Consider the following 23,108-nt stretch of genomic DNA (forward strand, 5'->3'; position numbering starts at 1 on the left):
TTTTAACTGTTCTATTGAAAATTCTCTACCACTAGTCAACATTATCTCTTAGTAGTTCAGCACAGTATTTCTTTATTAAAAGAAATAGGCACGAATATTTTTGACTGAAAAATTAATAGCTTTTGAATTCATACACAGCAGGTTTTCTTTTGCAAAGAAGTCCAATATCGCTGCACAGCACTTCTATAACCATTTATTTAGTGTCCAAGTCAAACCTTTGACAGCTAGAGCAGCGCTACAAGCCAATATAAAGAACTCCAAGATGTAAACCAACAATAGGCCGTCTGTGTGAGGTTTGCCATTGTCAAATACATAGATTGTTTGGATTAGTTTATGTAAATGTACTGTTGTATTACCCTTTGAAAAAAAAAAGATCACATTTGTGTATGAAAAGTGGTTCCCTTCACAGGCAGCATTATAAATTCCTTATCCTTTAACTTACATGTAAGAAGTAAAAATTGGTGCCTGACAAGCAGATATTGCGTGACACTCTGTTGCTGGAGTGAACCTGCCTTCTTTTCATTTATTGGAAAATAGAAAATTTTATTACAGATACCATCTTATAAATCAGGAATTATTAAAATACGTATAGGTGAGGCATTGGGAAATTAATTATAAAAGGTAGACGTGTAGTGTTCTGCATAGATTTCTCACTTCCTTGCCAAAAAGGGGCGGGGGAGGCACAGGCGTTTCGCAAACCCTTGGTTCTTTCAACTGGAGGGATACGGAGCTATCTGATGATCGATTCTCAGGTGCAAAATATTCCTTTTCCCTGCAATTAATTTATTCCACCTTAAATAATAGAATGCACCGTGTATCCTTCTAGAATCTTTGATTTGAAATAAGCAGTCGTCAGGATTCAGATCTAACCATAGATGGGGACTTTCATGTTACAGCCTTGCCAGTAAGTTGATGAAGTTTTTTTTTTTTTCTTTTTTCCGTTTCTGTTTAAAAGGAACTGCATGTTTATTTTAAAATTCTTAGTCACTAAGTGTTAGAATGCTTTGCTGTAAACGTTGCTTTTCACTGAATGCCATTTGGGTGGTACATGTCATTTGTTGTATCCAGTCATCCAACTGGTCGCTGTTGCACTGCATCAGAGAAACTGCCACAACCTTCTTGGATTGTTCTTAGCTCCGCTCAGACACATTCCCCGGACCCTGTTGCGGAACCCGTCTTCCCCTGTGGGTAGTTGGAGGATATGCTCACCTCTGGACAGTCTCGAGTGTTTAGACCTGGCTCTAAGCTCATCCCACACTGGGACGTGCATAGGTGAGCTGGAGGAGGAGTGCCCAGCTTTCCTTTTCCTCGGACACCTTCAGTGGCACCTCTTCCTGCTTTGCCATAAAATCCTTTAGACCAGAAAAGAGCTCTCCTTTAGTAATTTATACCCAGGACTCCCACAGCCTGTTATGTTTGGAAAGGGAATTCCTGCACTTAAAGTCCAGCTATTTTATCAACAAGTATTTATGAAGTAAGCTGCTAAAAGCATAGAGCCCCCTCCCTGCCACTGAGGTGTTTGGAGTCTTGTGGGACAAGCTAACAACCACACACACCCACTGCATGAATTGTGCCCCGTGTCGTTAGAACGGCTCACCTACATCGGGGATTGAGAGAGTCTTCAAAAGGAAGCAACAGAAAGGAGTCCGATCAGCGATTCTTTCCTTGGGTTCGGAGTAGGGGCGTGTGTGTCTGTGAGGAAGGCGACTGGGAGAGGAAGGCATGTCACGGGATCAGTGTGGAGGAAGCAAAGGGCCAGCCAACATCAGATAAACTAGGCTTTCCATTTTTTAATTTATTTTATTTGTCAGCTTTTGATTTTATTAAGGCTGGGCCCGGCGTGGAAAAGGATATGTAAAAGTTTCCCAGAGCGGCCGTATATTCTAGCAGTTGGGTAGGCACGGCGGGAAAAGCCTTTCTTGACATGAGTTTTAAAAGATTCTTCTCCTTTCCGTGTGAAGAGAAGCAAAAAACCCGACAGTAGTAAACTATCCTGATGAGACTGATGGCTATTCTTTTGTTCCAGACTCAGTAACATTCTCAAAGTAAACACCAGAGTGGATTGCTTGGGGGTTCGTGTCTCCACGCTTGCTCCATGGAGAATTTGCTGAGCTGTTTATTTCCTTGGAGGGAAGCGTAACTCAGAGGACAAAACAATAACAACAAAAGAAGCATATTGGTGTTAGGACTTTATTAAGTTGTTAAGGATTTTTTTTTTTTTTAAGACTTCCCTCTCATAATCTGTCAGGAGAATCCTGTAAATTGTATTTTATAATACTGAGGACACAAGAGGGACACATTACTTCAGGGTATTCCTGCACACCAGAAAACAACTCCTGATGCTGGAAAAACCACATTCCTTCAGATTTGGTGGGCAAGTAATTATAGCGTAGGTAGTAGATCCTTCTTTATGAAAATGTTATAAAACACTTACAGGAACTTGGATATTTGAAGCAAAATGCAGTATTACATTTTCCTTTTTATGCATTCTCTTTTCCTCCAACCATAGCAATTAGGACTGTTATGAAATAGTTTTTAGCTGCTGTAAAAACAAAGTGTCCCCCCCCCCCCCCCGCCACACACACACACACACACACACACACACACACCTGAAAAAGGGGTCTTTTAAGTCCTGAAGAAATGGCTGATCCTTTGGGCTGCTTGTAGCCTTGCTTTAGGGCTAGAGAAACAATATTAGGCAGCCATAAAAGATTCTCTAGCACAACACACACAAGCTATTTTTATATACCGTGTTTCATGAAGCCCTCCCTGCCCGTCCCCACCTCTGTACCATCACTTTCTCATTCACTGCCCTCTGCCAGTGCCTGGCCCAGTGCAGTAGCTGGGACACCAAACCAAAGCTTCCCGTGCCCTGTCCTAGCAGCCCCACGGACGCCCCTTAGGCCTCAGGAAGGCGGGCCCGAACGCCAGCCTTTCGCGTCTAGAAACACTGTGCAGTTTAAAGCAGGCCTCGAGCCCGAGCCCGCTCAGGACAGTAAAACAAGAGCAGAAAAACGAGTTCTGTGAGCCTCAAAGTCTCTACTAAGCAGCTAGGTCCCCTGGTGTTTGGGTTTCAGGTCTGCCTTTTGTTCTCAGAATCTGTTTTCATGTGAGGCAAGAGCACAAACAAAAATAAAAATGAGTTCTTATGGGAATACTTACAACAAGTCTGTTTCTGTCCGGGGTTTACATCAGTGGTTTGTTTGTTTTTTAAAAATGTGAGTGACTCATCATCTTTAGAAGAAGAGAGGAGGTTACTGTTTAAAAACTCGAGATTAATCTTTGAGAAAAGGGCTCAGTAGAGTAGCAGGCAGCTGACAGAGTCCCAGTAGTTGGGATGGGTAAGTTTCCCAGCATAGTCCTTGTGGAAGTGAGCTGGGGGAAAAGCCGGTGGTCGAGAGCCCACATGCATTTAAAACAGAAAACCCTCCAGCTACTTTAAGTGACGTAAGAATTTAACTTCTGGCCAGACCCTCAAAGCGATTATCTTTGCCGAAGTCATCACATGACGGAAACTTGCCATGTAGAAAATATGAGAGTTACTAACTTTTCTAAACATAGCAACTTCTTTTGAAATAGAAAATGGACACAATAAGAAAAATAGGAAAAGAAACCCTCCCTGCCCCAGAAAAAATAAATAAATAAAAAATAATCTTTTAAAACCTTAACTACGATCAGAAACACGAAGCGCATATGCTTTCATTTCTAATTGATGATTATATTAAGATTTAATAGTTTACAATTAAGATGAATATTTCAAGATTATAGCAAAACCCACACCGTTCCCGATTTGCTCTTCTAAGATGGTAATTAATTTTTCTTTTTCTTTCTGTGTGTGTGTGTGTCTCAACTGTTTTCAGAGACCTTAATTAAAAGAGCAGGTTTGGTTTGAACACAGAGCCTGTTTTGAATCCTTCCCCCCCCCCTTCCATCTTGTCTCTCCCTCATGACCTTCCTCCCCGAAGATAGTTTCTCCTCAAGACAAGCATGTGATCATCAAACAGAAGTTTAAAAGTTAACAAACTTCTATAGCAGTTGACAAGGTTGACATTTCATTAACTTGTTGGTTCAGCCTTCAAATGATTTCACGAGGTGAAGCACCCCCTGTTTGGAGTTTACAGCTTTTTGTTCTTCCTTCCCTCACAGACTACAGTCATGTTTAATTTGGAATCTGGGCTCCTTTGGCAAATTAGCAATTAGAACAATTTTGTGGGAATATGTATATGTGTCATTAGTTTTCCTGCAAATTAATAGCAAGGGCAGAGGTCGGGCAGAAATTTTCCACTTGACTGCCGTTCCTCTATTGAGACTTGGCACTTGGTTGTGGAATGGCCACAGCTGCTCTCAGCCACCCTCTTCCTGGAGGAACTGTCTTTTAATTAGTTTACCTCACAGCCATCATTACAAATATTACTGCCTCCCCTCCTCGAAGTAAAATTACTGTTTCTACAAAATATTCCAGTGACATCTTGCACCACCTCACATTGGTGGTGGGGTCACTCGAATACAGCATTTAATCATTAGATCACCTCCATCCGCGTCTCCTAATTAGAACCCTTACAATACATTTTTATCTGGTAATTAGCTGAGATTGGCTGCTTCCTCTGTGGCTTATTAGAGACAGCCCAGCAGTGGGTGTGAATCACAGTGTCATTTGTCAAGCCTGGTAAGCCCCCTCTCTGCTCTCTTCTGGCTTGTGTTTATTTCCATTTGCTACCTGTGCTCAACAGCCTCCAGAAAATGCTACTGCCTAGGTCTTTGTGGGTTGTGCTCACCCTGGAGGGATTTTACTTTGCACTGTTGCTTTTTGGCTACAAGCAGGCCAGGTGTTAAGACCTGTGGTAAAAGCCACAGATGTCCGATTCTTTTCACATTTTAGGACACAGTACCATGTGACTTGTCTGATCTACATGAGCACCAGAGGATGGATTTGTACTTGCTGAATGTTTACGTGAGTTTTGAGTTTTTGGAGTGGAGTGGACTTGGTGCCCTTCGTCACCAAACGGGACAGGAGCAGGCACAGTTCTCGAGGCCGTGGGGTTTCTAATTTTCATTGCGTGTTTAAGAAAGTGACGGTGTTGAGGGGTACTGTTCTTAAATGGAAAAGGAAAGCCAAGAAGTACAATTACTCTCAGAATCACTTTACGGTTGTTATGCACACTTTCCCTTGAATAGCGTCTGTATTTGATGGTAAGCTCTTCAGGGGCAGCAGCTAAATGTTCTATCCCTGTTTTTGTCATTTCTCTTCCAGATGCCTTCTGTTGGCTCAGTGATATTTATTGAATGTCATTTATAGGCGGGGATTAAAGCTATTCACTGAATCTTTTCCAAAAATAAGCATACAGAAAAATGAAACAGGCTAGTGTTTATTTTTCCCATTAACTGGGCCTGGCATCACAAGCGTGTGTCTGACTTTCGGTTCAGGTTCAGGATAGAGGCAAGTTATTTCATCGATCAACAGCCTCAGTTTGCTCACCTGCAAAATGTTGACTAATAACATCTCACTTATTGGTGATGGTATGAGACCTCAGTGAAATCACGCAGCGGCAGGTGATTTACAACAGTGGTTTCTACAAATGGTATCCATGACTTTCCAGGGTGTTTGGCTATTCTTACATCCAGCAGCATCTGAATTTTAAAAGCTGTATATTTATGAGCAGTAGCCTTTGAGGCACTAATTTCCTTGACCCGTTGCTTGGGCTGATGCTTATACACACTGTTGTTGTACTTGGTCAGTGATTAAGGCCCAAGGCAAAGAGGAGGTCAGCCCCAACCTTCCCCCTTGGCTTCTCAACTCCACTCCATCCCATGGCTGCTCCTCCGAACTGTAAGCACTTAGTCTGCAAATGCATGTCACCAAGTCAGGTTTCCAGCACTCATAAAAAAGCAGCTCCCAGCATTGGCCCAGCTTGCCGGGGTGGGGGTGTGGGGGTTAAGGGCAGTGTCCTCTCCATACCTTGCTCTCTCTCCTCAGGCATGGGGGTTGGGAGAAGGGTCTGGCGTTAGCAGAGTCAGCATTTCAAGAGGGGAGTTACAAAGCCAAGCACAAGTACAGGCTTGCAACCCAGTATTCCTTTCACAGTACCATGTGTACATTTTTCAATTAATATTTACCTAACGACATTTGATCCTTCTTTTCTTCACATCACTCGTCTTTATTTCGTTGTGCTTTTTTATGGAACCACCCTAAACATACGGGAGGCGTTCTCATGGCTTTTTTTCATTACCAGAGGATAGTAGGTTGAGTCTTCTCAACAAATTCGAACTTTTCATAGGCTCTTTATGAATCCGGAGGAATCTCATGTTTAATACCTTGTACAAATAATGCCTTGTCCATCTGCAGTGGTGAAATACTTATGTTGTTAAATGATTCAAAATGTGGTTTGAGAAAACATTACCAAATAAGCCTACTTTGCGTGGGTTTCTTGGATTGGGGGCTGGCTAGAAGTATCTGAGATAGCAATTATGTGTAAATGGTAATATGTTGAAAATAACCAAGTTCTTTATCATAGCCAGACTTACATTTCTGGGAGAACAAATTGTGGGCAAGGGGGACAAGCCCTTTTCTTCAGTGTTATTAATAGAAGCACTTCAAGGTAAAGTCTAAATGGAAGGAAGGAGTAAGTACTCCTTCATTTTCCTGTATACTCCTTCAAATAAATAAACCCCTTTCCTGACCTGATGCTATAGATTCGATCATATTACTGAGGATTTGAAATCTAAAGAAAAATTTTTAGTTTCCGATCTTTTTGTATGTCATTTTTTTTTAAATTAACAGATTCCAGTCGTACATTTATTAGAGTTTAGTGAAGATGACCCATAAAGCTTTCAAAGATTAGTCTCTGCCAACTGATGTAACTAAATGCTGGTTTACTGGATCAGTGCCATTCTTGTTAATATGAGTCATAGGCCAGACATCTTTGTGATGGCTCCCTCCCTGAAGTTACATTATGAAGTAGCCTATCACTGTACCAGCCAGTGTGGTAGCCACTAAATAAAAGCTATCTAAATAAAAGTTTAGGGGCACCTTGGGTGGCTCTGTCTATTCCAAGTCTGACTCTTGGTTTTTTTGGCTTAGGTCACGATCTCATGGTTTGTGAGCTCGAGCCCCACATCGGGCTCTGCACTGACAGAGCCTGCTTGGGATTCTCTGTCTCCCTCTCTCTCTGCCCCTCCCCTGCTCACTCTCCGTCTCTCTCAAAATAAATAAATATTTTAAGTCTAGTTTTAATAAAAATGAAGCAAAAACAGTCCCACACTGGCTGCAGCCCTTTGCAAAAAGTGCTGTTTGGAGAGTTCAGGTCTAGCCCAGCGTATCCCAAGAGGTGGCTTCTGCAATGTTGGGGTTCAGCGGGTGCTACCAGAACTCCATCTCCCTGTGTGCGGTCTGCCAAGCACAGCATGCTACTCAGGAGGTTCAAAAGCACAAGTACTACAAAGACGGTTCTTGATGACTGAAGAAATGTTTTGACCCCGAACTTGTCAGACTCACTGGGCTAGATAACCCCTTTCTGCAAACACTCATCTGTAACTGTCTTTGGAGAATACCTGTGTTTCCATGGGTCCATATCCTTTGGACATGGCCAGAGGTATTTTCAACTACTCAGTGAACTCGCCTCCTATTCCTGTTGATTATAAGTATCTGTTTAGAGAAGGAAAAGTAGCCAGGCATTTCCTGTGTTACTCCTGCTGGATTTCAGATGCCTTCTTGCTCACCGTTTTTTGCGAAGGTCTTCTAAGGATTATTCTTGTCCTCACAGCTGAATCTGGTATCAAGCGTCACACTCTCCAAGTCTGCATCAGAGGCTTCTCCACAGAGCTTACCTCATACTCCAACGACCCCAACCGCCCCCATCACTCCTGTCACCCAAGGCCCCTCCGTCATCACCACCACCAGCATGCATACGGTGGGACCCATCCGCAGGCGGTACTCAGACAAATACAACGTGCCCATTTCTTCAGGTAGATACTCCATCTGTGCCTCCTGTAGAATTGTAACATGCAGTTCTTGTAGACCAGCCTCTCTTTAAAAAGTGATAATTAATAGGACAATGATTCTTATTTAGCAGATATCGCGCAGAACCAAGAGTTTTATAAGAACGCAGAAGTTAGACCACCATTTACATACGCATCTTTAATTAGGCAGGTAAGTAAATAACACATTATGTGAAATTCTAGCAAAAGGTATACATGTGCATGGATATATTATATTGATGAAGTAGATTTAAAACCGTTTAGTATGCAGGCATGCTAAAACCTTTTCTATAAGGTTTTTTAAAACTGCAATATATAACATAATTGCTTTTGATTAAGTATTACAATACGATGTGATTATTAGGAAATTCATTTCACACAACAGTGAAAATGAGCCTGTTTAAAGATGGCAAGTCAATTATCACAAGCTACAGTAATCTCTGATCCCTAGAATTAATCTGAGCTCTAAATAATTACTGAGCTTTAATCAGCTAGTGAAATGTTTTGCATTTCTCTTTGATTCTGCTTTATGAATGACTAATAAATTAATATTTCTGTACGGAAACAGAAATAAAAACTCAAAACAATTAGATAATTCCATTTTGAATTTTGCTATTGAACTGTTAAATACAACCATTAATCTTAGATCATTTTGTGAAACCTTTCTTGGGCTTTAGCTCTGAATCATGGTCATTTTATATTTTCAAGAAACTGTATAATGACGATTCTGCTGATTTGGTCATAAATTATCTTCTTTTGTCACTTTTGCTTCACAGGCCATTCTCGAATCTCCAGAAAAGCAGCTAACACTAAATGAAATCTATAACTGGTTCACACGAATGTTTGCTTATTTTCGACGCAATGCTGCCACGTGGAAGGTAAGCTTTCTCACAGGCCTGTTTAGGCTTGGATCTTACCTTTTTTCTTTTCTTTTTTTTTTTTTAATTAACATTTTTTTAAGCTTATTTATTTTGAGAGGGCGAGCCCGAGTCGGGGAGGGACAGAGAGAGAATCCAAAGCAGGCTGTGTGCTTTCAGCACAAGCCCAACGCCAGGCTCGATCCCACAAACCATGAGATCATGACCTGAGCCCTGATCAAGAGTCCCACGCTTAACCGAGTAAGCCAATCAGGTGCCCTGGAACTTTCCATTTGTAAACGACTTTGTTGTAAGATACATGAGTATTGTTTTCATACACACAGAGTCAGAGTTATGGGAGTATTTTAGTGAGCGGATAGTTTATTGGGATTAAATGCTGGGACAGAAGACTCCTATTACATTGGCATCAGATTTTGGATGGACCAGCCAGCAAAATCATTTCTATCTGATTGTTACTGTGTAAGGGAAAAAGAATAGAGGACACTGTTGGCCCGATGTTGAGGTTGTCCTGTTATTTAAACAAACCTCATGCTTTTCAGTCTTAAGCCTCCACCAGAATTTGCTGAGATACACAGCTTCTTTTTTTTTTTTTTTAACCTGGGGAACTAAGACAGACTTCACATAACCTTAACAGGTTTGATTCAGAAAAACAAACAAACAAAAATTTTTAAAAAGCTCCTTACTGTAATTAGTAGGAAAGCTACACAATCTAAGTAGTAGCACTATATATAGGAGTCATTACAGGAAAGCAAAATACATTATTAAGGTTTTGGATTTAGTTCCTTTTTTTTTTCTTTTTTGCATCAAACTATTAATCAGAGATTCATAGATACTCTGAAAAATTGTGTACCTTCACTCTAACACCAAACATCTGTTTGCTATAAAACAGATCAAATTCCTCAGCTCCACTGGGAATGCCCTAACCAGGCTGGAGGGTCACATGACATACCTCATTTCTAGTTGGGTCATTTTCTGCTGTATTCAATGAAGCCCTCACACATTTTTGAATTTTACCTCTCAATTTCTTGATTTAAATGTTCCTGCTATAGAAGAGGGCCAGTCCCATGTCACAATTTTTTTGCTCTTTTACTACCTAGAATTCTCAGAATCCCCCAATTCCACCACAGTTTGGAACATTTAAAATGCACATATCTTAGGATACTGTACGTCCTCATAAATATGATAGGGATTCATGTTAGGGTGCAAAGGAAGTTCGCTTTGCTACTTTTTAAATTTTAGATAGGACAAAAACAAAAACAGAAAACACATTTCCTCTGTTATGTTCTTGGTAAATTAGCATTTTAAAAGAAAATGAATATAACCATAGAATTAATTTATCAACCTTACCCAGCCCTGCATATCTATTATGGCTTGAAGTGTCCTTTTTCATTCCATTAAAACACTTGGGTGCTGAAGGAGACCTCTGTTCAAGATCTTACCCTTTCTTCCTCAGCCTCCCTTAGGGGATAAAATCCAGAGTATCTTTAGCTATGAATGCTTTCAAAATACAGGAAGCATAAGCAAGAAGCAGACATTTTCTTCAAATTGCCTTTTTTAAATAGCAAATGATCAAATTTAAAAATAATTACTAGTTGTGAATATGAAATTTAGGCTCAGATCTACAGCTTTAACTTTTTCATTTTTGCAAACTGCAGGAAAAAGTGCCATCACTATGAACAATCCTAGATAAAGTACCAAATGATTCATCTTATTTGTATTGTAATCTTAAAAGATGAAATGCCCAGTTTAAATTGTGACTGAAAGGGGCTTACTCATCTTTTTGGGAAACTGGATTTCTGGATATTTTTGCAGAGCTGTACAGTCTTGGAAAACAAACCTTAAGTTTGAGTTTATATCATACATGGCTATATGCTTGAGACAGATCAATAGCAATCCTTCTGGCAGATGTGGTTTCTTTAGATCTTTTGCAGGGCTAAACATTTCGATGCTTATTTTAAAATATTAGACAATGATAAGGTTGAGGGGAAATGTTGATTTTTCCCCCCAATTATGTCTTCAATGTGTATACATGATCTGTCTGGGATTTTTAAAAAGAAAACTTGGGTTTATTTTAAATCTCCTTAGTATTATTGTTTTAGGAGGTAAGAGGAGATCCTTAGTATCCCTCTCCTGTGCCTTAATACAGTGTAAAAAAGAAAGTTTCTTGAAAGAGGAGACTACAATTACAAGTATACTTGAGAGGACAGATTTTTTCCCATATAACATGAGATAAAATTTCAGCGATTTTTCTTTTGTTTTGTTGTTATGCAAACCTATCCCACCGATTAGAACCGGAAGTGTCCTTCCATAATCAGCTGGATGTTTTGAACCTCCCCCCATTATGCTGGCATTGCTCAAAAACTCTGAGACTTTATCCCGTGGATTCCCCTTGTGAGTAGTTGATGACTTAGCTGTGAAAGAAAACTTGTCTCCTTATCTTTGAATCTGCCGTAACGAAAAAGAAAAATCCTCACTATCTAGTTGGACCCCTCACAGAGTCACCAGTGGTGATTACCTACACCTTGAAACACTTCTCCGTATGTTTGGAGAGGAAGTACTGTGGGTAGCACCAGAGGCGGCATGCAGGACGTTTGAGCAACGGCAGCATCATTGGAAGGGAGTGGCGGTACTACGAGGCAGGGGAGATGGGATTTCTGCGTCCCCTCTTCACGCCACAGTGGTCACCCCGCTTCTTCCCTGTAGGAAGAAAGTTTTGAGTAAATGACATGGGTCTTTCTGCAATGTCCTCTTGTCTCACTTTGAGTCTAAGTCACTAAGTTCAACCAAGAAGGTTACAGACATGAAGCTGTGCTTCCTGCTGGCCCCATTACGGGTTGTGCATTTCAAAGGAAAGATGAGCTGTGGAGTTGAGATCCTCCTTTCTGGTGGAGTTCAGATGTCAAGGGTCTCAGTTAAGAATGCTCTTAGAAGTGACTTTCAACCTTAAGAAAGAAACACGGTGGGGGGAATATAGAAATATGTATCTTTAGGAACCGTCAGCTTCAGCAGTATTCTCTTTTTGCCATTGAGAGTTTGACTCAAGTCTTCCTCTGGCGTTTTCTGTTAATTAAGATAATTGCCCCTAGCAAGGGCCAAGTTTGTATATATTCGGGAAGGTAAGACATAGTTTGATGATGGATACTGATGCATTGGGGCTCATGTCATTCCCTTATCCTGTCACCCCCATGAGCCAATGCTCTCAATGGCAAAATGCAATTGAGATAAATCTGACAAAACCCACAGAAGGTACTAAAGCCAAAATATTGAAGAACAAAAAAGAACCAGGACGCAACGTATTCAACAATATTATCACCTTGCACGATTTTTTTTTCCAATACCCTTTTTTACGGGAGAGAAGTGGGCTTAAAGGGGATAGTTTTATGCTTTTACATGTTTCTTTATTTTGAAGTGACATTAACAATATTTTCAGATTTTTACTGTGAAACCTATTTTGGGCTGATATGCATATTAACTATTTCTTCTGGTTCACTACTACCAGAAACTAAATTTAAATGCCAAAGTATAATTAAGTGGTAATTTTGGTGTTTTTTTTCTTTTTTTTTATTTCTCCTTTTGGAAAAGGCATCCTTCACCACAAGAAGGTCGTCCACGGGGGTGGTAGCTACAGGTCTTGGGGACGGTTTTACAAATGCGGACTGTGAGGCTGAATGTACTGCTGTTTTTGGAGTCTTTTCTTATAGAAAATGTAAATGTTCTCTCTTTTATACTTGCTGCAGAATGCAGTGCGTCATAATCTTAGTCTTCACAAGTGTTTTGTGCGAGTAGAAAACGTTAAAGGGGCAGTATGGACAGTGGATGAAGTAGAATTCCAAAAACGAAGGCCACAAAAGATCAGTGGGTACGTCCACCATGTTTGAACTTCTTAGCCTAGCTCGGATTGTGCTAACAAGTGCAAAGTAGAGGCTTTTGGCTGCTAGATGGTGTTAGACCAAAGAACTGGTTCCACGTTGTCTCAATTAAGGGAAGCAAAAAAGCATTTCATCCCTCCTGTTTTGTATACCCACCAGTCCCCCCGCCCTGCTTGCCGGTCTTTGTTACATCACACGCTAGTAGCTTTTAGGTGGCAATGCATATTAACCCTCACAAACCATTGGCTTATGCTTATTGCATTTTATTTTCTTTTTCCTGTTCCCTGTATTGGATGTCTGTTCTGCCCCCCCAACCCCGTCTCCTTTTGTTGCCACTTCATCTCCTTTGCTGCTGCTCCTATCCCAGGGTGCCATTCGCACCAACCTCTCACTGCATAAGTGCTTTATCAGAGTAGAGGATGAGTTTGGGTCCTTTTGGACAGTTGATGATGAAGAGTTTAAACGTGGCCGCCATATTCAACGAGGCCGTCCTCGCAAATACTGCCCCGATGAAAACTTTGACGAGCTTGTCGCACAGTAAGAGCCTTTACTTGCTTTTGTTTTTTTTTTCTGCTGTTGCTTTGGCTTTGCATGGTTGACTCATCCCATGTAGTTTTGCATTTCACCAAGTAGCGGTGCCACGGCTTTCTGCAATGGAACTAAATTGTGTGATTTGTACATGTATTTCTCTTGTTTCTCTTTGGAACACCAGTGCCTTGAATAATGCTTTTTTGACGTCTTTAATGCAAACAAATATTGGTTGTATTTTGATTCAGCAGCTTACGGGGACCCTTTAAACCCAAATACTGTGGCGTGAAAGTCATTCCTCCAAGTAAAAAAAGGCAGCTTTTATTTAGAGTTCAAAGATGTCTTTAACTGGGTAACTTTCTTGTTACTTGCTCATTCAGTGTAATAATGTAACTGAAGTGAAATGAATCATTAGAAATCAATAACAGCAAATACACTTCCTTTAAAGGCCAGTCATAAATCTGGGTGACTTCCTACTGGAAGCCACACTTTCCCTTCAGCGTGTCCTGATACTCAGCTAGATATTTTTTTCCAATGGCCTCTTGTCCTCCTTTGATGAAAGGACGACATGGCATGACCTATCAAGAAAGAGTTCGTCCCAGCCTCTGTCCTTACTTAGGAACAATCCTTCCCTGTCCTTCTGTCCATCTTCGTTTAGCACTAAATGTGCCTGGGAGGGAGATCATGCCCTTCCTCCTGTGGTCGATCTGGAGTTCAAGTCATGGAGAGGATTAAGAGTCAAGATTCTTCTCCCCAACTCCCAGCTCACTGGCCTCCCCTAGCCCGACACCCCAGAGCTTCTGCCTTTCTTTGGCACTCATGGCAGCTACTAAAACTTGGTAGAGAGCCGTCCATATTTGGTGAGAAAAAAATTCACCAGTGGAGGGGCTGGTCTAACTTAAACCAGAATTGTGCACCCAGGTTCCCGGAAGCGCAAAGTCCTATCCAGAGGTGTTCACGTACACCGGCCCCATACTAAAGCCAGGGGGCTGGGGACAAGACCTACCTTTTCTTGGGTTTTGTTAATGGGGGAAATTTCTGATTTAGAAGGATACCAGCTAGTGTAAGATCAAACTTAACTAGGAACTCAGGGGAGGATTGCGTTTAACTTTGAGTTTTTATCTTTTTCTTATGCAGTAACCCTTCCCTTATTAAAAACATGCAAAGCAGCCACGCCTACTGCACACCTCTCAATGCAGCTTTACAGGTAAGATTAATGGTCGTCCCGAATATGCAGCAGAGGCCCGTGTCTCCCCCACTCATTTCAAAATATATTAGCCTCGCTCTAATTAGATATTAAATTTTAATTCCGTTAAACTTTTTTCTTAAGTGCACAAAGCATCGTACTCCCTGGAGGCAAACACATTGGGCTGTTTCAGCATTAGCAGGATGCTTAGCATTTTGAATATTGTGGCAAAAAAATTAAAAGTTCACTTATTAATATTTATCAGCAGTATCATAATTTCCATCCTCTTATTTCAGAATTTCACTTGAGGCAAAAATACCACAAGTGTAATTACTCTAGCACAGCTATTAATGTGCTGGATGATAGGCCACTGGATCACATGACCTTCTATTGTTCACGGGTTTAAAGAGAAAGCAGAGCTTTTTATTTCTTCTTCTCAAGTCTATTTCCGCATCTTTAGTCCATCGCGGGGGCAGGGGAAGAGATCCAGGTTTGGTTCACTTGGTACAAGTACACGGTTTCTGTTTGAACTAGAGAGGTGTTGGGGAAAACTCTTTACATAATAAGCACACGGAATGTTTGTTTCCTACTGACAAACCAAGCACTCATTACATAACCAGCATAACCGGGGGATGAAGACACTGGTGTTGGGCAGGAATGAGTTTACCCCCGCCCCCCCCCAGAAACAAGTAACCAAGGCTGCCCAGCCTTCTATCTGTGGCGTTTCTCAGCGGTCCAGGTTGAGTTTGACCCTCCCTCGACTGTTCTAGAAGACGCGCCAAGGGAACCTTGCTAACTTTCAAGACATTTTCTCTAGATAGATTGGACATATATAATCCAGTGGGGCTTTATCACCCCAATGTGTCGTGCCCCTTCAGAAGGCCGTAATACACAGATGCAACCATTTGCTGAGAACAAGAGTGTGAAAAAGGCTCCTTGAGAGAGAAGGGGAGAGAATGAAAAATTGTTGAGATACTTGACGTTACACGAACAGAGTGCAGCGCAGAGGAGACCAGGACGGACACCCGTTGTCACTACTCACTGCACAGATGTTTACTGAGCCCCTAACCTGCAACCTCCGTAATCAGGACAGGCTCACAGCTCCCGACATTAGATGATACACCATTAACGTGGTTTCCTTTCAGAGGCAAATTCACTGAACTTAGCTTTTCAGTAATTATATTTATGTGTTTTTAGCCCGAACCAACTTTACTAGGAGGAACTACTTTCTGAGTTTCTGTTAATTACTTGTAGTTTACACAGTAACTTTAGAAAAGCAAATGAGCGCACGCTTAGATGCCGCCACTGTAAATACCATTCATTAGGAACTTATTTTCCCTGGAGTCTTGTGAAGTGTGAATTTAAAGGCTGCTCTATCTGGGAGAGTATTAAGATTACAAGCACATTTTACATTCATGAGGTGGAAAGAAAAAAAAAAAACGCAGTGATCCTCTGGATTCTCTTAACTATGTGAGTAATTTGAATTAGTATGCCTTATCATGACAGACCTGTTCACGTTTCATCTCCAAAACATTGGTTTTTGGCATCCTCTGTACCCTTTCTCTACTTCCAGCGGTAGCCCCAAACTGTCCTGCACTTTTCCAACACTTTGCATAATGAGGTGAGGTGAATACATTGATAAAAATTCACGATTTGACGAACGGATCTTTTTTTCCTCTGCTCTAGGAGTTTGGATCCATGGTCAGTAGACAGTCTCATGTCACTTTCTGCTGGGCACATTGAATCAGGATTCTACCAGCAGCCTTTCCTGCCCATGATTGCCCATTTACATTTTTCAAGACAAGTAAAAATAATAGTGGAACAACATCTTAAAAAGATTACTAGAGCAACATAATGCATGATATACAATATATAAAATAGGACAGCAGAATCCACTACAGAAATAAAACATTGGACGTGAGACAGATTGCATTATGCTCTGAAAAAGTGAAGTAACTAAGGGTAACCGTAAAGCTTCTTATTTATAGACTGCCTTTCCCCCGAGGATCTTAGCATGGTTCATGTTCCAGGAGCAGTGGTACCTACAGACTTCTGCCCCATTACTTGAGCACCTGAGTTCTGTTTTGTGTGTGTGTGTGTTTGGTTTTTTTTTTGGCAGAGGTGTTTGATATGAAACCACATACAGTACACAGGACCATTATATGATTAAGTCCATTATAAAAATTGTAACCCACCTGCTTCCACTGAGGCATCAGCTACAAAAAACAACCACTTTGTAACACATAAGCAGTTGGTAGAAAATGTTTCTAACTGCAGGGGGGGGGGGGGGTGGTTTGATCACTCACTCAACAAAGAATGTTCAAGAAGCTCTGCATATCAGGCACCAGCTTCTCTTTGCTGCCCACTTGATCATTATCGTAAAGATTATTAATGCTGGTTTTCTTCACTGTCTCACAACCAAGGGATCAATACAAGTGCCTGCCTTTTGGATGCCTTTCACCGCTGTGGCTGTTGGGCCTCAGCCCATATTTTAATGACCTTCACCTAGAACACTTTGAGAGCCAAGGAGAACAGATCATCTTAAGAAGGTTGCTCCGTCCATAGGGTGACCAGCTTCTCCCACAGAGCACATTCTTACAAACATTGCAGTTTTGCCTTTACCTCTCAGTTTTTGACTTGAGAAGCTGTTGCACCAGGTTCTGACTGTGTAATAGTGAAATGCTCTTGTTAGAGCTGATGGTTCCTGCAGAACTTCCATGATTAAGAGGGGCATGACCACTGAGTTGTCTCAAATAAAGGCAGTTAAGATGCTTGTCCAGCTGCAGTTTGAAAGAAAAAAACAACAACCTGGCAACTGTTGTTGATTTTTGCTCTGCCAAAAAAAAAAAAAATGCTTTATTGCCTTTACCAGAGATCTGTTGAAAAAAGTACTTGATGCAAATTATTTAACAAACTGTAGGAGAGCAGAGAATGTTCAGATTCACTGTTCATCAAAATAAGTTCACCACATTTGGAAATAAAAACAGGATTTCCCCCCCCCCCCCCCCCCCCCCACTTTTTAAAAGAAGGCAGTTACGTAAATACAGAAGTGGAGGGAAGGGAAATCTGTGGGCTTGCAGCAAGAGGGCTTGGCTTTGAAATAGCGCCCTATTAAGTGAAGACCCATCACGGGGACTTGTATCTAAGAAGGCATTCCTGGCTTTGCAGTTTGTACAGTTAGGGAGGCTGCAATTGTCATAATAGGCACATTCCCTGCAGCCCAGCTCTGCACCCTTTCTGTCTTCATTTTTGGCTCACTCTCTCTCTCTAGAGCCAGGATTTCTAGAATACTTTGGACTCTTGTATCACTGGCCAATTGAAGTCACCGTGCCAGATTGTCTTGTGATTGTACTTTTTCCTCATTAGGATGGAAAACCAGGCATACTGTAGTCTGTAAGAGGACAGTTTTGATCAATCTTGGTCTAATTACACTGCCAGCTTTTGAAAGTCTGCCCCCTTTAATAAAATGAAGTTACTGGGTCATAATCACTACCCAAGGAAACAATATGGATACTTCAGTCCAGGGTCGTCTGTAACTGTTGGCTGCATTTCAGACTGGGTGGTCATTTTTCTCAAATGCAGAAGGATAGCAAGTGAACAGCATCCCCCCACCAGACTTCGGGATTTCTTATTTTCTCCACTTCCACACTTTTTTTTTTTTTTTCTTTTGCTGACACTCATTTGGAGTGACAGGTATCTTTTTTTCTTTAGTCCTAAAATTCCAGGTGACCGGTCTGAGTCTGAAACATTGAGATAACTGGTCGAAGGTAACACCACGCAAAATACACTAAACAGATTCAAAAATTATTAAAACAGAAATGATGCGGGCCGGGGGGGGGATAAAAATTGATTCCAATTCTATAATCTCTTCCTTTTCTCTAGGATCTAAGAGGTAAATGTTTATGGAAGTTCTCATAAGTTTGAGCTGTGCAGCCAGAATAATTGGATCAAATCTTTAATATCCAATACTGGAGTCATCAAAGTGGATAAAGAAATGAAAATTCCATTATATTTCCCTGTGATCTGGAAATATTCAGTCCCTCTTGAAGGAAGGCATCAGACAGAAAGCTCATTTTAGATAGCCTTGTCTAAACCGTGTGACTCTACCCAGCAGGGCTAAATTGAGCCTTCCCTCCCCTTGAGCAGTTTGGTCCCAGCTAGCTCTTGGAAGCCAAGCTTGGGACATGTGTCACAAGTCTTAATGTTAAAGCAGAATCCTTTTACACCTGTTCAAAACTTGCGTTTGCCGGCCACACGGTGAATGTACCCGGAAGATCCTTGAATATGTCCCTAATTAACAGCTTCCCTGTCTGTGCATATTCTGCGTCCTCATACATTTTCTCTCGGTTGCTAACAGGCTTCGATGGCTGAGAATAGTATACCTCTATACACTACCGCTTCCATGGGAAATCCCACTCTGGGCAACTTAGCCAGCGCCATACGGGAAGAGCTGAACGGGGCAATGGAGCATACCAACAGCAACGAGAGTGACAGCAGTCCGGGCAGATCCCCTATGCAAGCTGTGTGAGTACTGTCCACGCCCAGAAGGTCTCTGCATGCGATGTGCACACGAACTCTTCTCGAGCTGCTTTTTAGACCCTTTCTGTAATTTCTGCTTTCCTAGAACCTAGGTAGAAGTTGGTGCTTCTGGAAATGTTTAGCTCGGTTAGCACATAAAAGGACCATTTATACTAACGTTCCCATAAAAGCAATCAGCTTCATGCAGCCCTACAAGTGCACACGGCAATAAAATGGGTGACTCATTTGCTTTTTTTTCCCTCTGCTTGGCATCTCAGGCCATTATTTAAGCCACATTACCTTTTCCTCCTAAAATCGGTATGCGTCTCTGTGAGTTTGTTCAACTTGCCGGTGTGCCGAACCTGGCAGGGGGAGAAAGAGTGCTTGTTTACTTGGTTGTGATAGTCCGAACCGCAAACACCACGCTCAAGCGTGATGACCAAGCATTAACGATGGCACAAATGAAAGGCGGCCTGATTTATAGATTGCTTTAAAATATCAAAAGGAAAATTAATAGGAGCATTATAGCAGCAGACGGCAGCATAATGAGCACCGTATAACTGAATGAAGTGATGGGCGATGGTTGTCCATGCTGAATGTGAACAGCACAGACACTGGGCAGACCTCCCGAGAGGCTCCGATGCCTCCCGAGGAGGAAGAGCTCCCTCTCTGCTCGGGAAGGCTGCAAAGAGAAGAGACACCACGTTTTTCCAAGTGATTGGATTTGCGGGGGATGCCAGGGAGTGGCAATCTCTATCTCTTACCAAACATCTGCTAAACCGTTGCCCCCTTTAAAGGGACAAACCAATCCAGCCTTTCCAGGACTGCCAGCTCCTGGAATCGGCCCCTTGTCTACACCCTGTTTGTGAACTCCTTGACCGACATCTTATTTTAAGGTAATTTGAGTGATAGTATGACCTGGAGCGATTAGCAACAGAATGAATTGGCATCTAATGACAGCAGGAAAAAAGAAAAAAGGCTGTCTGCCAGGGAAATGGGTAGGTTTGAGGGGAGTCTGAAATTTGATTATTTAGCATTTGAATTTCATGCCCAAAGAGCTTTGAAAAGGATCTTTAAAGATGGAAATAATCGTTTTTAATTTACAGGAACCATCTCTTCACATTTAGTACACAACACTTCAAGAATGCGTTTGTCTTTCACACTGATTCTGCCACACATCACCTCTTCTAAAGCAATCTGGTGTTCCCGACTTTATTGTTATCACACTCATGTTCGTTTTTAAATCATTGTCATGACAGGAGTGTTTACTCAGATATTAAGGAAGTTCAGAGCAAACATAAATTGGTATATAAGCCGCTTCAAGCAAGACTCATTAAAGCAAATGTATCTGAAGTTACTGGTTGGAAGAGAGACTATTCCTCACCATCTATCTGCACTCCAAAGGGCTGGTGGATATACATTCCTGTTACCTAGTGCAAAGGATTACTGAAGAGAGAAAGATATTTGGATCAGAGCCTCGGGCAACAGTGGAGAATGATGCTAATTTTACTGTACGAGATAAAGCCCCTCCAAAGTTCATAACTTTGAACGAACCCCAGCATTACCAGAAACCATCTATCACAAGCGGCTTAATTTTTTAACGAAATGAAGGTTTCCGTTGTTTTCTGCTGTGTTTAAGGAAACCCTGTGTACAGATGTCATGACGCACACTGTTGCTCACATCTCCCCGGTTTGCGCTGTTTGCTAAATATAATTGTGTTAACAGCATCGCCCTTGTGCCCGCTCCCAGTGTCACAGAATGTTACTCTTTTTGACCCTCTGTTTCCATTAAGTGAATTCTGTAATGACACAGTTTTCCTTCTTGTGCAGTATGCATTACCCGGCTATGATGCAAATGGTTTCTTAACTGTTCTAGTCTGTTGGAATAAATCAAGCTGTAAACTTTATAGCGTGGCTTAAAGAACCTTGTTAGGACCGGCAGCCCAAGCTTCGATCTAGTGTTGAAACCGAGCTCCCCGTTCTTACCCTTCCCGTGACACTCCACTACTACCCCATTTTGTTTCTCCTTTGAAACACTAGAAAGTACTCCCATAATTATGGCTTTGGGGCATTATACTTTTATCCTGATAGGAACTAACGGAGCTACAAAGCAAAATACTCCATGCTGTGCACACACCCTCAGAACACAATGCCTCTAAACACCAGTCAGCTTTAGTTAAAAACTCTCATGTTCCCAGAGTGGCTAAACAAAGGAATTACTCAGATGTAAGAAGGGAAGTGTGTGGTTTTGCACAGTTTCCATCGGGAACTGTTTGGCAAGTAGGAGACGGAGAGAAAGGTGGGGCAGCAGGGTGACGTGCAAGATGGCGCATCCGTGCAGTTCCGATTTCCAGGAGACAAGCGCGTGTATGTGAAGAATAGTATCTTAGTTTGCATCTCACCTGAAATGTATCTTGCTTGGAAATCCATTCTCTTGCATTCTCTGAAGCACCATATGCCCGTGTGACTGCATTTGCCACACTCAGGGGGGATCTGCTGGTCTGAAGAAATGTTGTGAGGCTGGATTGCATTTCTGTGGAGCTTTAAGGAGCCTTAATATCTAACTCAGTTGTGTTGTCAAGGCTGCCACACAGATCTTGTCAGTGAGCTAGCATTTGTCGGGGACGGGCTCTGCATTAGGCACTGGGGCAAGCCAGCATGCACCATAGGGTCTTAACCTGTGGCTTGGGATTGGTAAATAATCATACTTGACTTCAGCTGCAACTTTCAGGGGAAAACAAAATATTCTCTAATGTGACCTGTGTTTGGGGAGACTTACACTGTATCTGGTTTGTCTTTGTCTGTGCCTAGCAAAACAGTCGTCAGAGTCAAAAATTACAAAGCAAGAACTTCCTCAAGAATATTCTAGTTCTCAGCCTTCCCACCCCCTCCCAAACTCAAATTCAGGTTTATAAACCTGAATAGATGAATAATTAAGCATAAAAGAAGGAAAAGTGAGAAAACGATGATCCAGGATACTACAGTGAACTTCAATACAGGACTTGGTAACACACAGATACATTTCTTGCCAAACGTGAATCAGTGGAGACGAGGGGGTAATTTGTGAAGTAACACTGCTATTGAATAGTGAAAATATGATACTGAAATATGAAGAAACGTTCACCGTTGTCAGTGATCCAGGAAGCGCAATTTAAAGTAACCTGAGCTTACCTTACACCTGCTAAGCAACAAAATATTTTAAAGTAAAGCTTGGGGGGGCGTCTGGGTGGCCCAGTCGGTTGAACATCCGACTTCAGCTCAGGTCATGATCTTCGCAGTTTGTGGGTTAAAGCCCCGCAAAGGGCTCTTTGCTGACCACTCAGAGCCTAGAGCCTGGAGCCTGCTTCGGATTCTGTGTCTCCCTCTCTCTCTGCCCCTCCCACGCTCACGCTCTTTTTTTCTCAAAAATAAACAAACATTAACAAAAAAATTTTTTTTTTCTTTAAATAAAAATAAAAGTCATGCTTGGAGCTGATGAAGTTGAATCTAAATTGATACAGCCCCTTTGGAAATTAATACTATAATAAATCATAAGAACCATAAAGATGTTTTTGGCCTTTGCTCCCAGAATTTCATTCTTAGAAATTTATCCTGAGGAGGTAAATCAGCAGAAATAGGAAGATTAATGGATAAAAGTGGTTACTCTATTATTCAAAGAGCAAAAGAAAGGAGGAAAAAAAAAAGACCGTCACGAAACGCCCAGTATTAAGGACTGATGGGTCCGCACAAGGGATCTCATACAGCCATAAAAATTACAACTGAAAAAGCTAGCAAAATAATCTTATTTCCATTATGTATGCACTGTGTAAAAATATTACCGCAATGGGAGAGAATAGGCAAAAACAAAAAACCTACCTTAATTTGGGATTTTGGGTGATTGTTTTCTAAAGGAGTCATCGTCACTGCACCTAATTCTTCCCAAAAGAATAGAGGGTTTCCTCCGAGGTGTGGCTTCAAAGGTATCCTGGGAGGTTTCAATGCTCTGCCATTTCCTTATTGAAGTTCCTACTGATCTGTGAACCCCATCTTCACTTTTCACGGGGGCTCTTCAATTACACAGCCATTCCTGGGCCTTACTGTACAAACACAAATAAGTAGGACCATTAAAGAAACTAAAACAAGATGGAGCATGACCCGTCAAATGGGCTGTATTAC

General features: G+C 41.6%; 1 protein-coding gene and 2 long non-coding RNA genes across 14 annotated transcripts in view; 1 reads left to right on the plus strand and 2 right to left on the minus strand.

Annotated features, from left to right (window-relative positions):
- FOXP1 (forkhead box P1) overlaps positions 1-23,108 on the plus strand; it is a 511,285-nt gene that overhangs the window by 480,333 nt on the left and 7,844 nt on the right. For 9 of the 12 annotated variants that reach the window (XM_058728782.1, XM_058728781.1, XM_058728784.1 and 6 more), the window contains 6 exons: positions 7,761-7,962; positions 8,067-8,146; positions 8,751-8,852; positions 12,590-12,711; positions 14,387-14,456; positions 18,793-18,959. In XM_058728782.1, coding sequence (XP_058584765.1) covers positions 7,761-7,962; positions 8,067-8,146; positions 8,751-8,852; positions 12,590-12,711; positions 14,387-14,456; positions 18,793-18,959 — 743 coding nt within the window. Of the gene's footprint in view, positions 1-7,760; positions 7,963-8,066; positions 8,147-8,750; positions 8,853-12,589; positions 12,712-13,088; positions 13,259-14,386; positions 14,457-18,792; positions 18,960-23,108 lie in introns of those variants that run through there. The other 3 variants (XM_058728793.1, XM_058728785.1, XM_058728792.1) reach the window with 3 other exon arrangements.
- LOC131511023 (uncharacterized) lies at positions 53-2,560 on the minus strand. The gene is made up of 2 exons (XR_009261305.1): positions 1,598-2,560; positions 53-1,352 (listed from the first exon to the last, which is right to left on the minus strand). It is a non-coding gene; the product is annotated as an uncharacterized LOC131511023 (long non-coding RNA).
- LOC131511026 (uncharacterized) overlaps positions 8,893-23,108 on the minus strand; it is a 188,043-nt gene continuing 173,827 nt past the window's right edge. The window contains exons 2-5 of the long non-coding RNA XR_009261307.1: positions 22,809-23,029; positions 21,356-21,446; positions 19,254-19,315; positions 8,893-11,549 (exon numbers count right to left, since the gene is read on the minus strand). This is a non-coding gene — a long non-coding RNA (uncharacterized LOC131511026). The remainder of the gene's footprint in view (positions 11,550-19,253; positions 19,316-21,355; positions 21,447-22,808; positions 23,030-23,108) is intronic.

This window comes from Neofelis nebulosa, chromosome 4 (genome assembly GCF_028018385.1).
Source record: "Neofelis nebulosa isolate mNeoNeb1 chromosome 4, mNeoNeb1.pri, whole genome shotgun sequence".
NCBI lineage: Eukaryota > Metazoa > Chordata > Mammalia > Carnivora > Felidae > Neofelis > Neofelis nebulosa.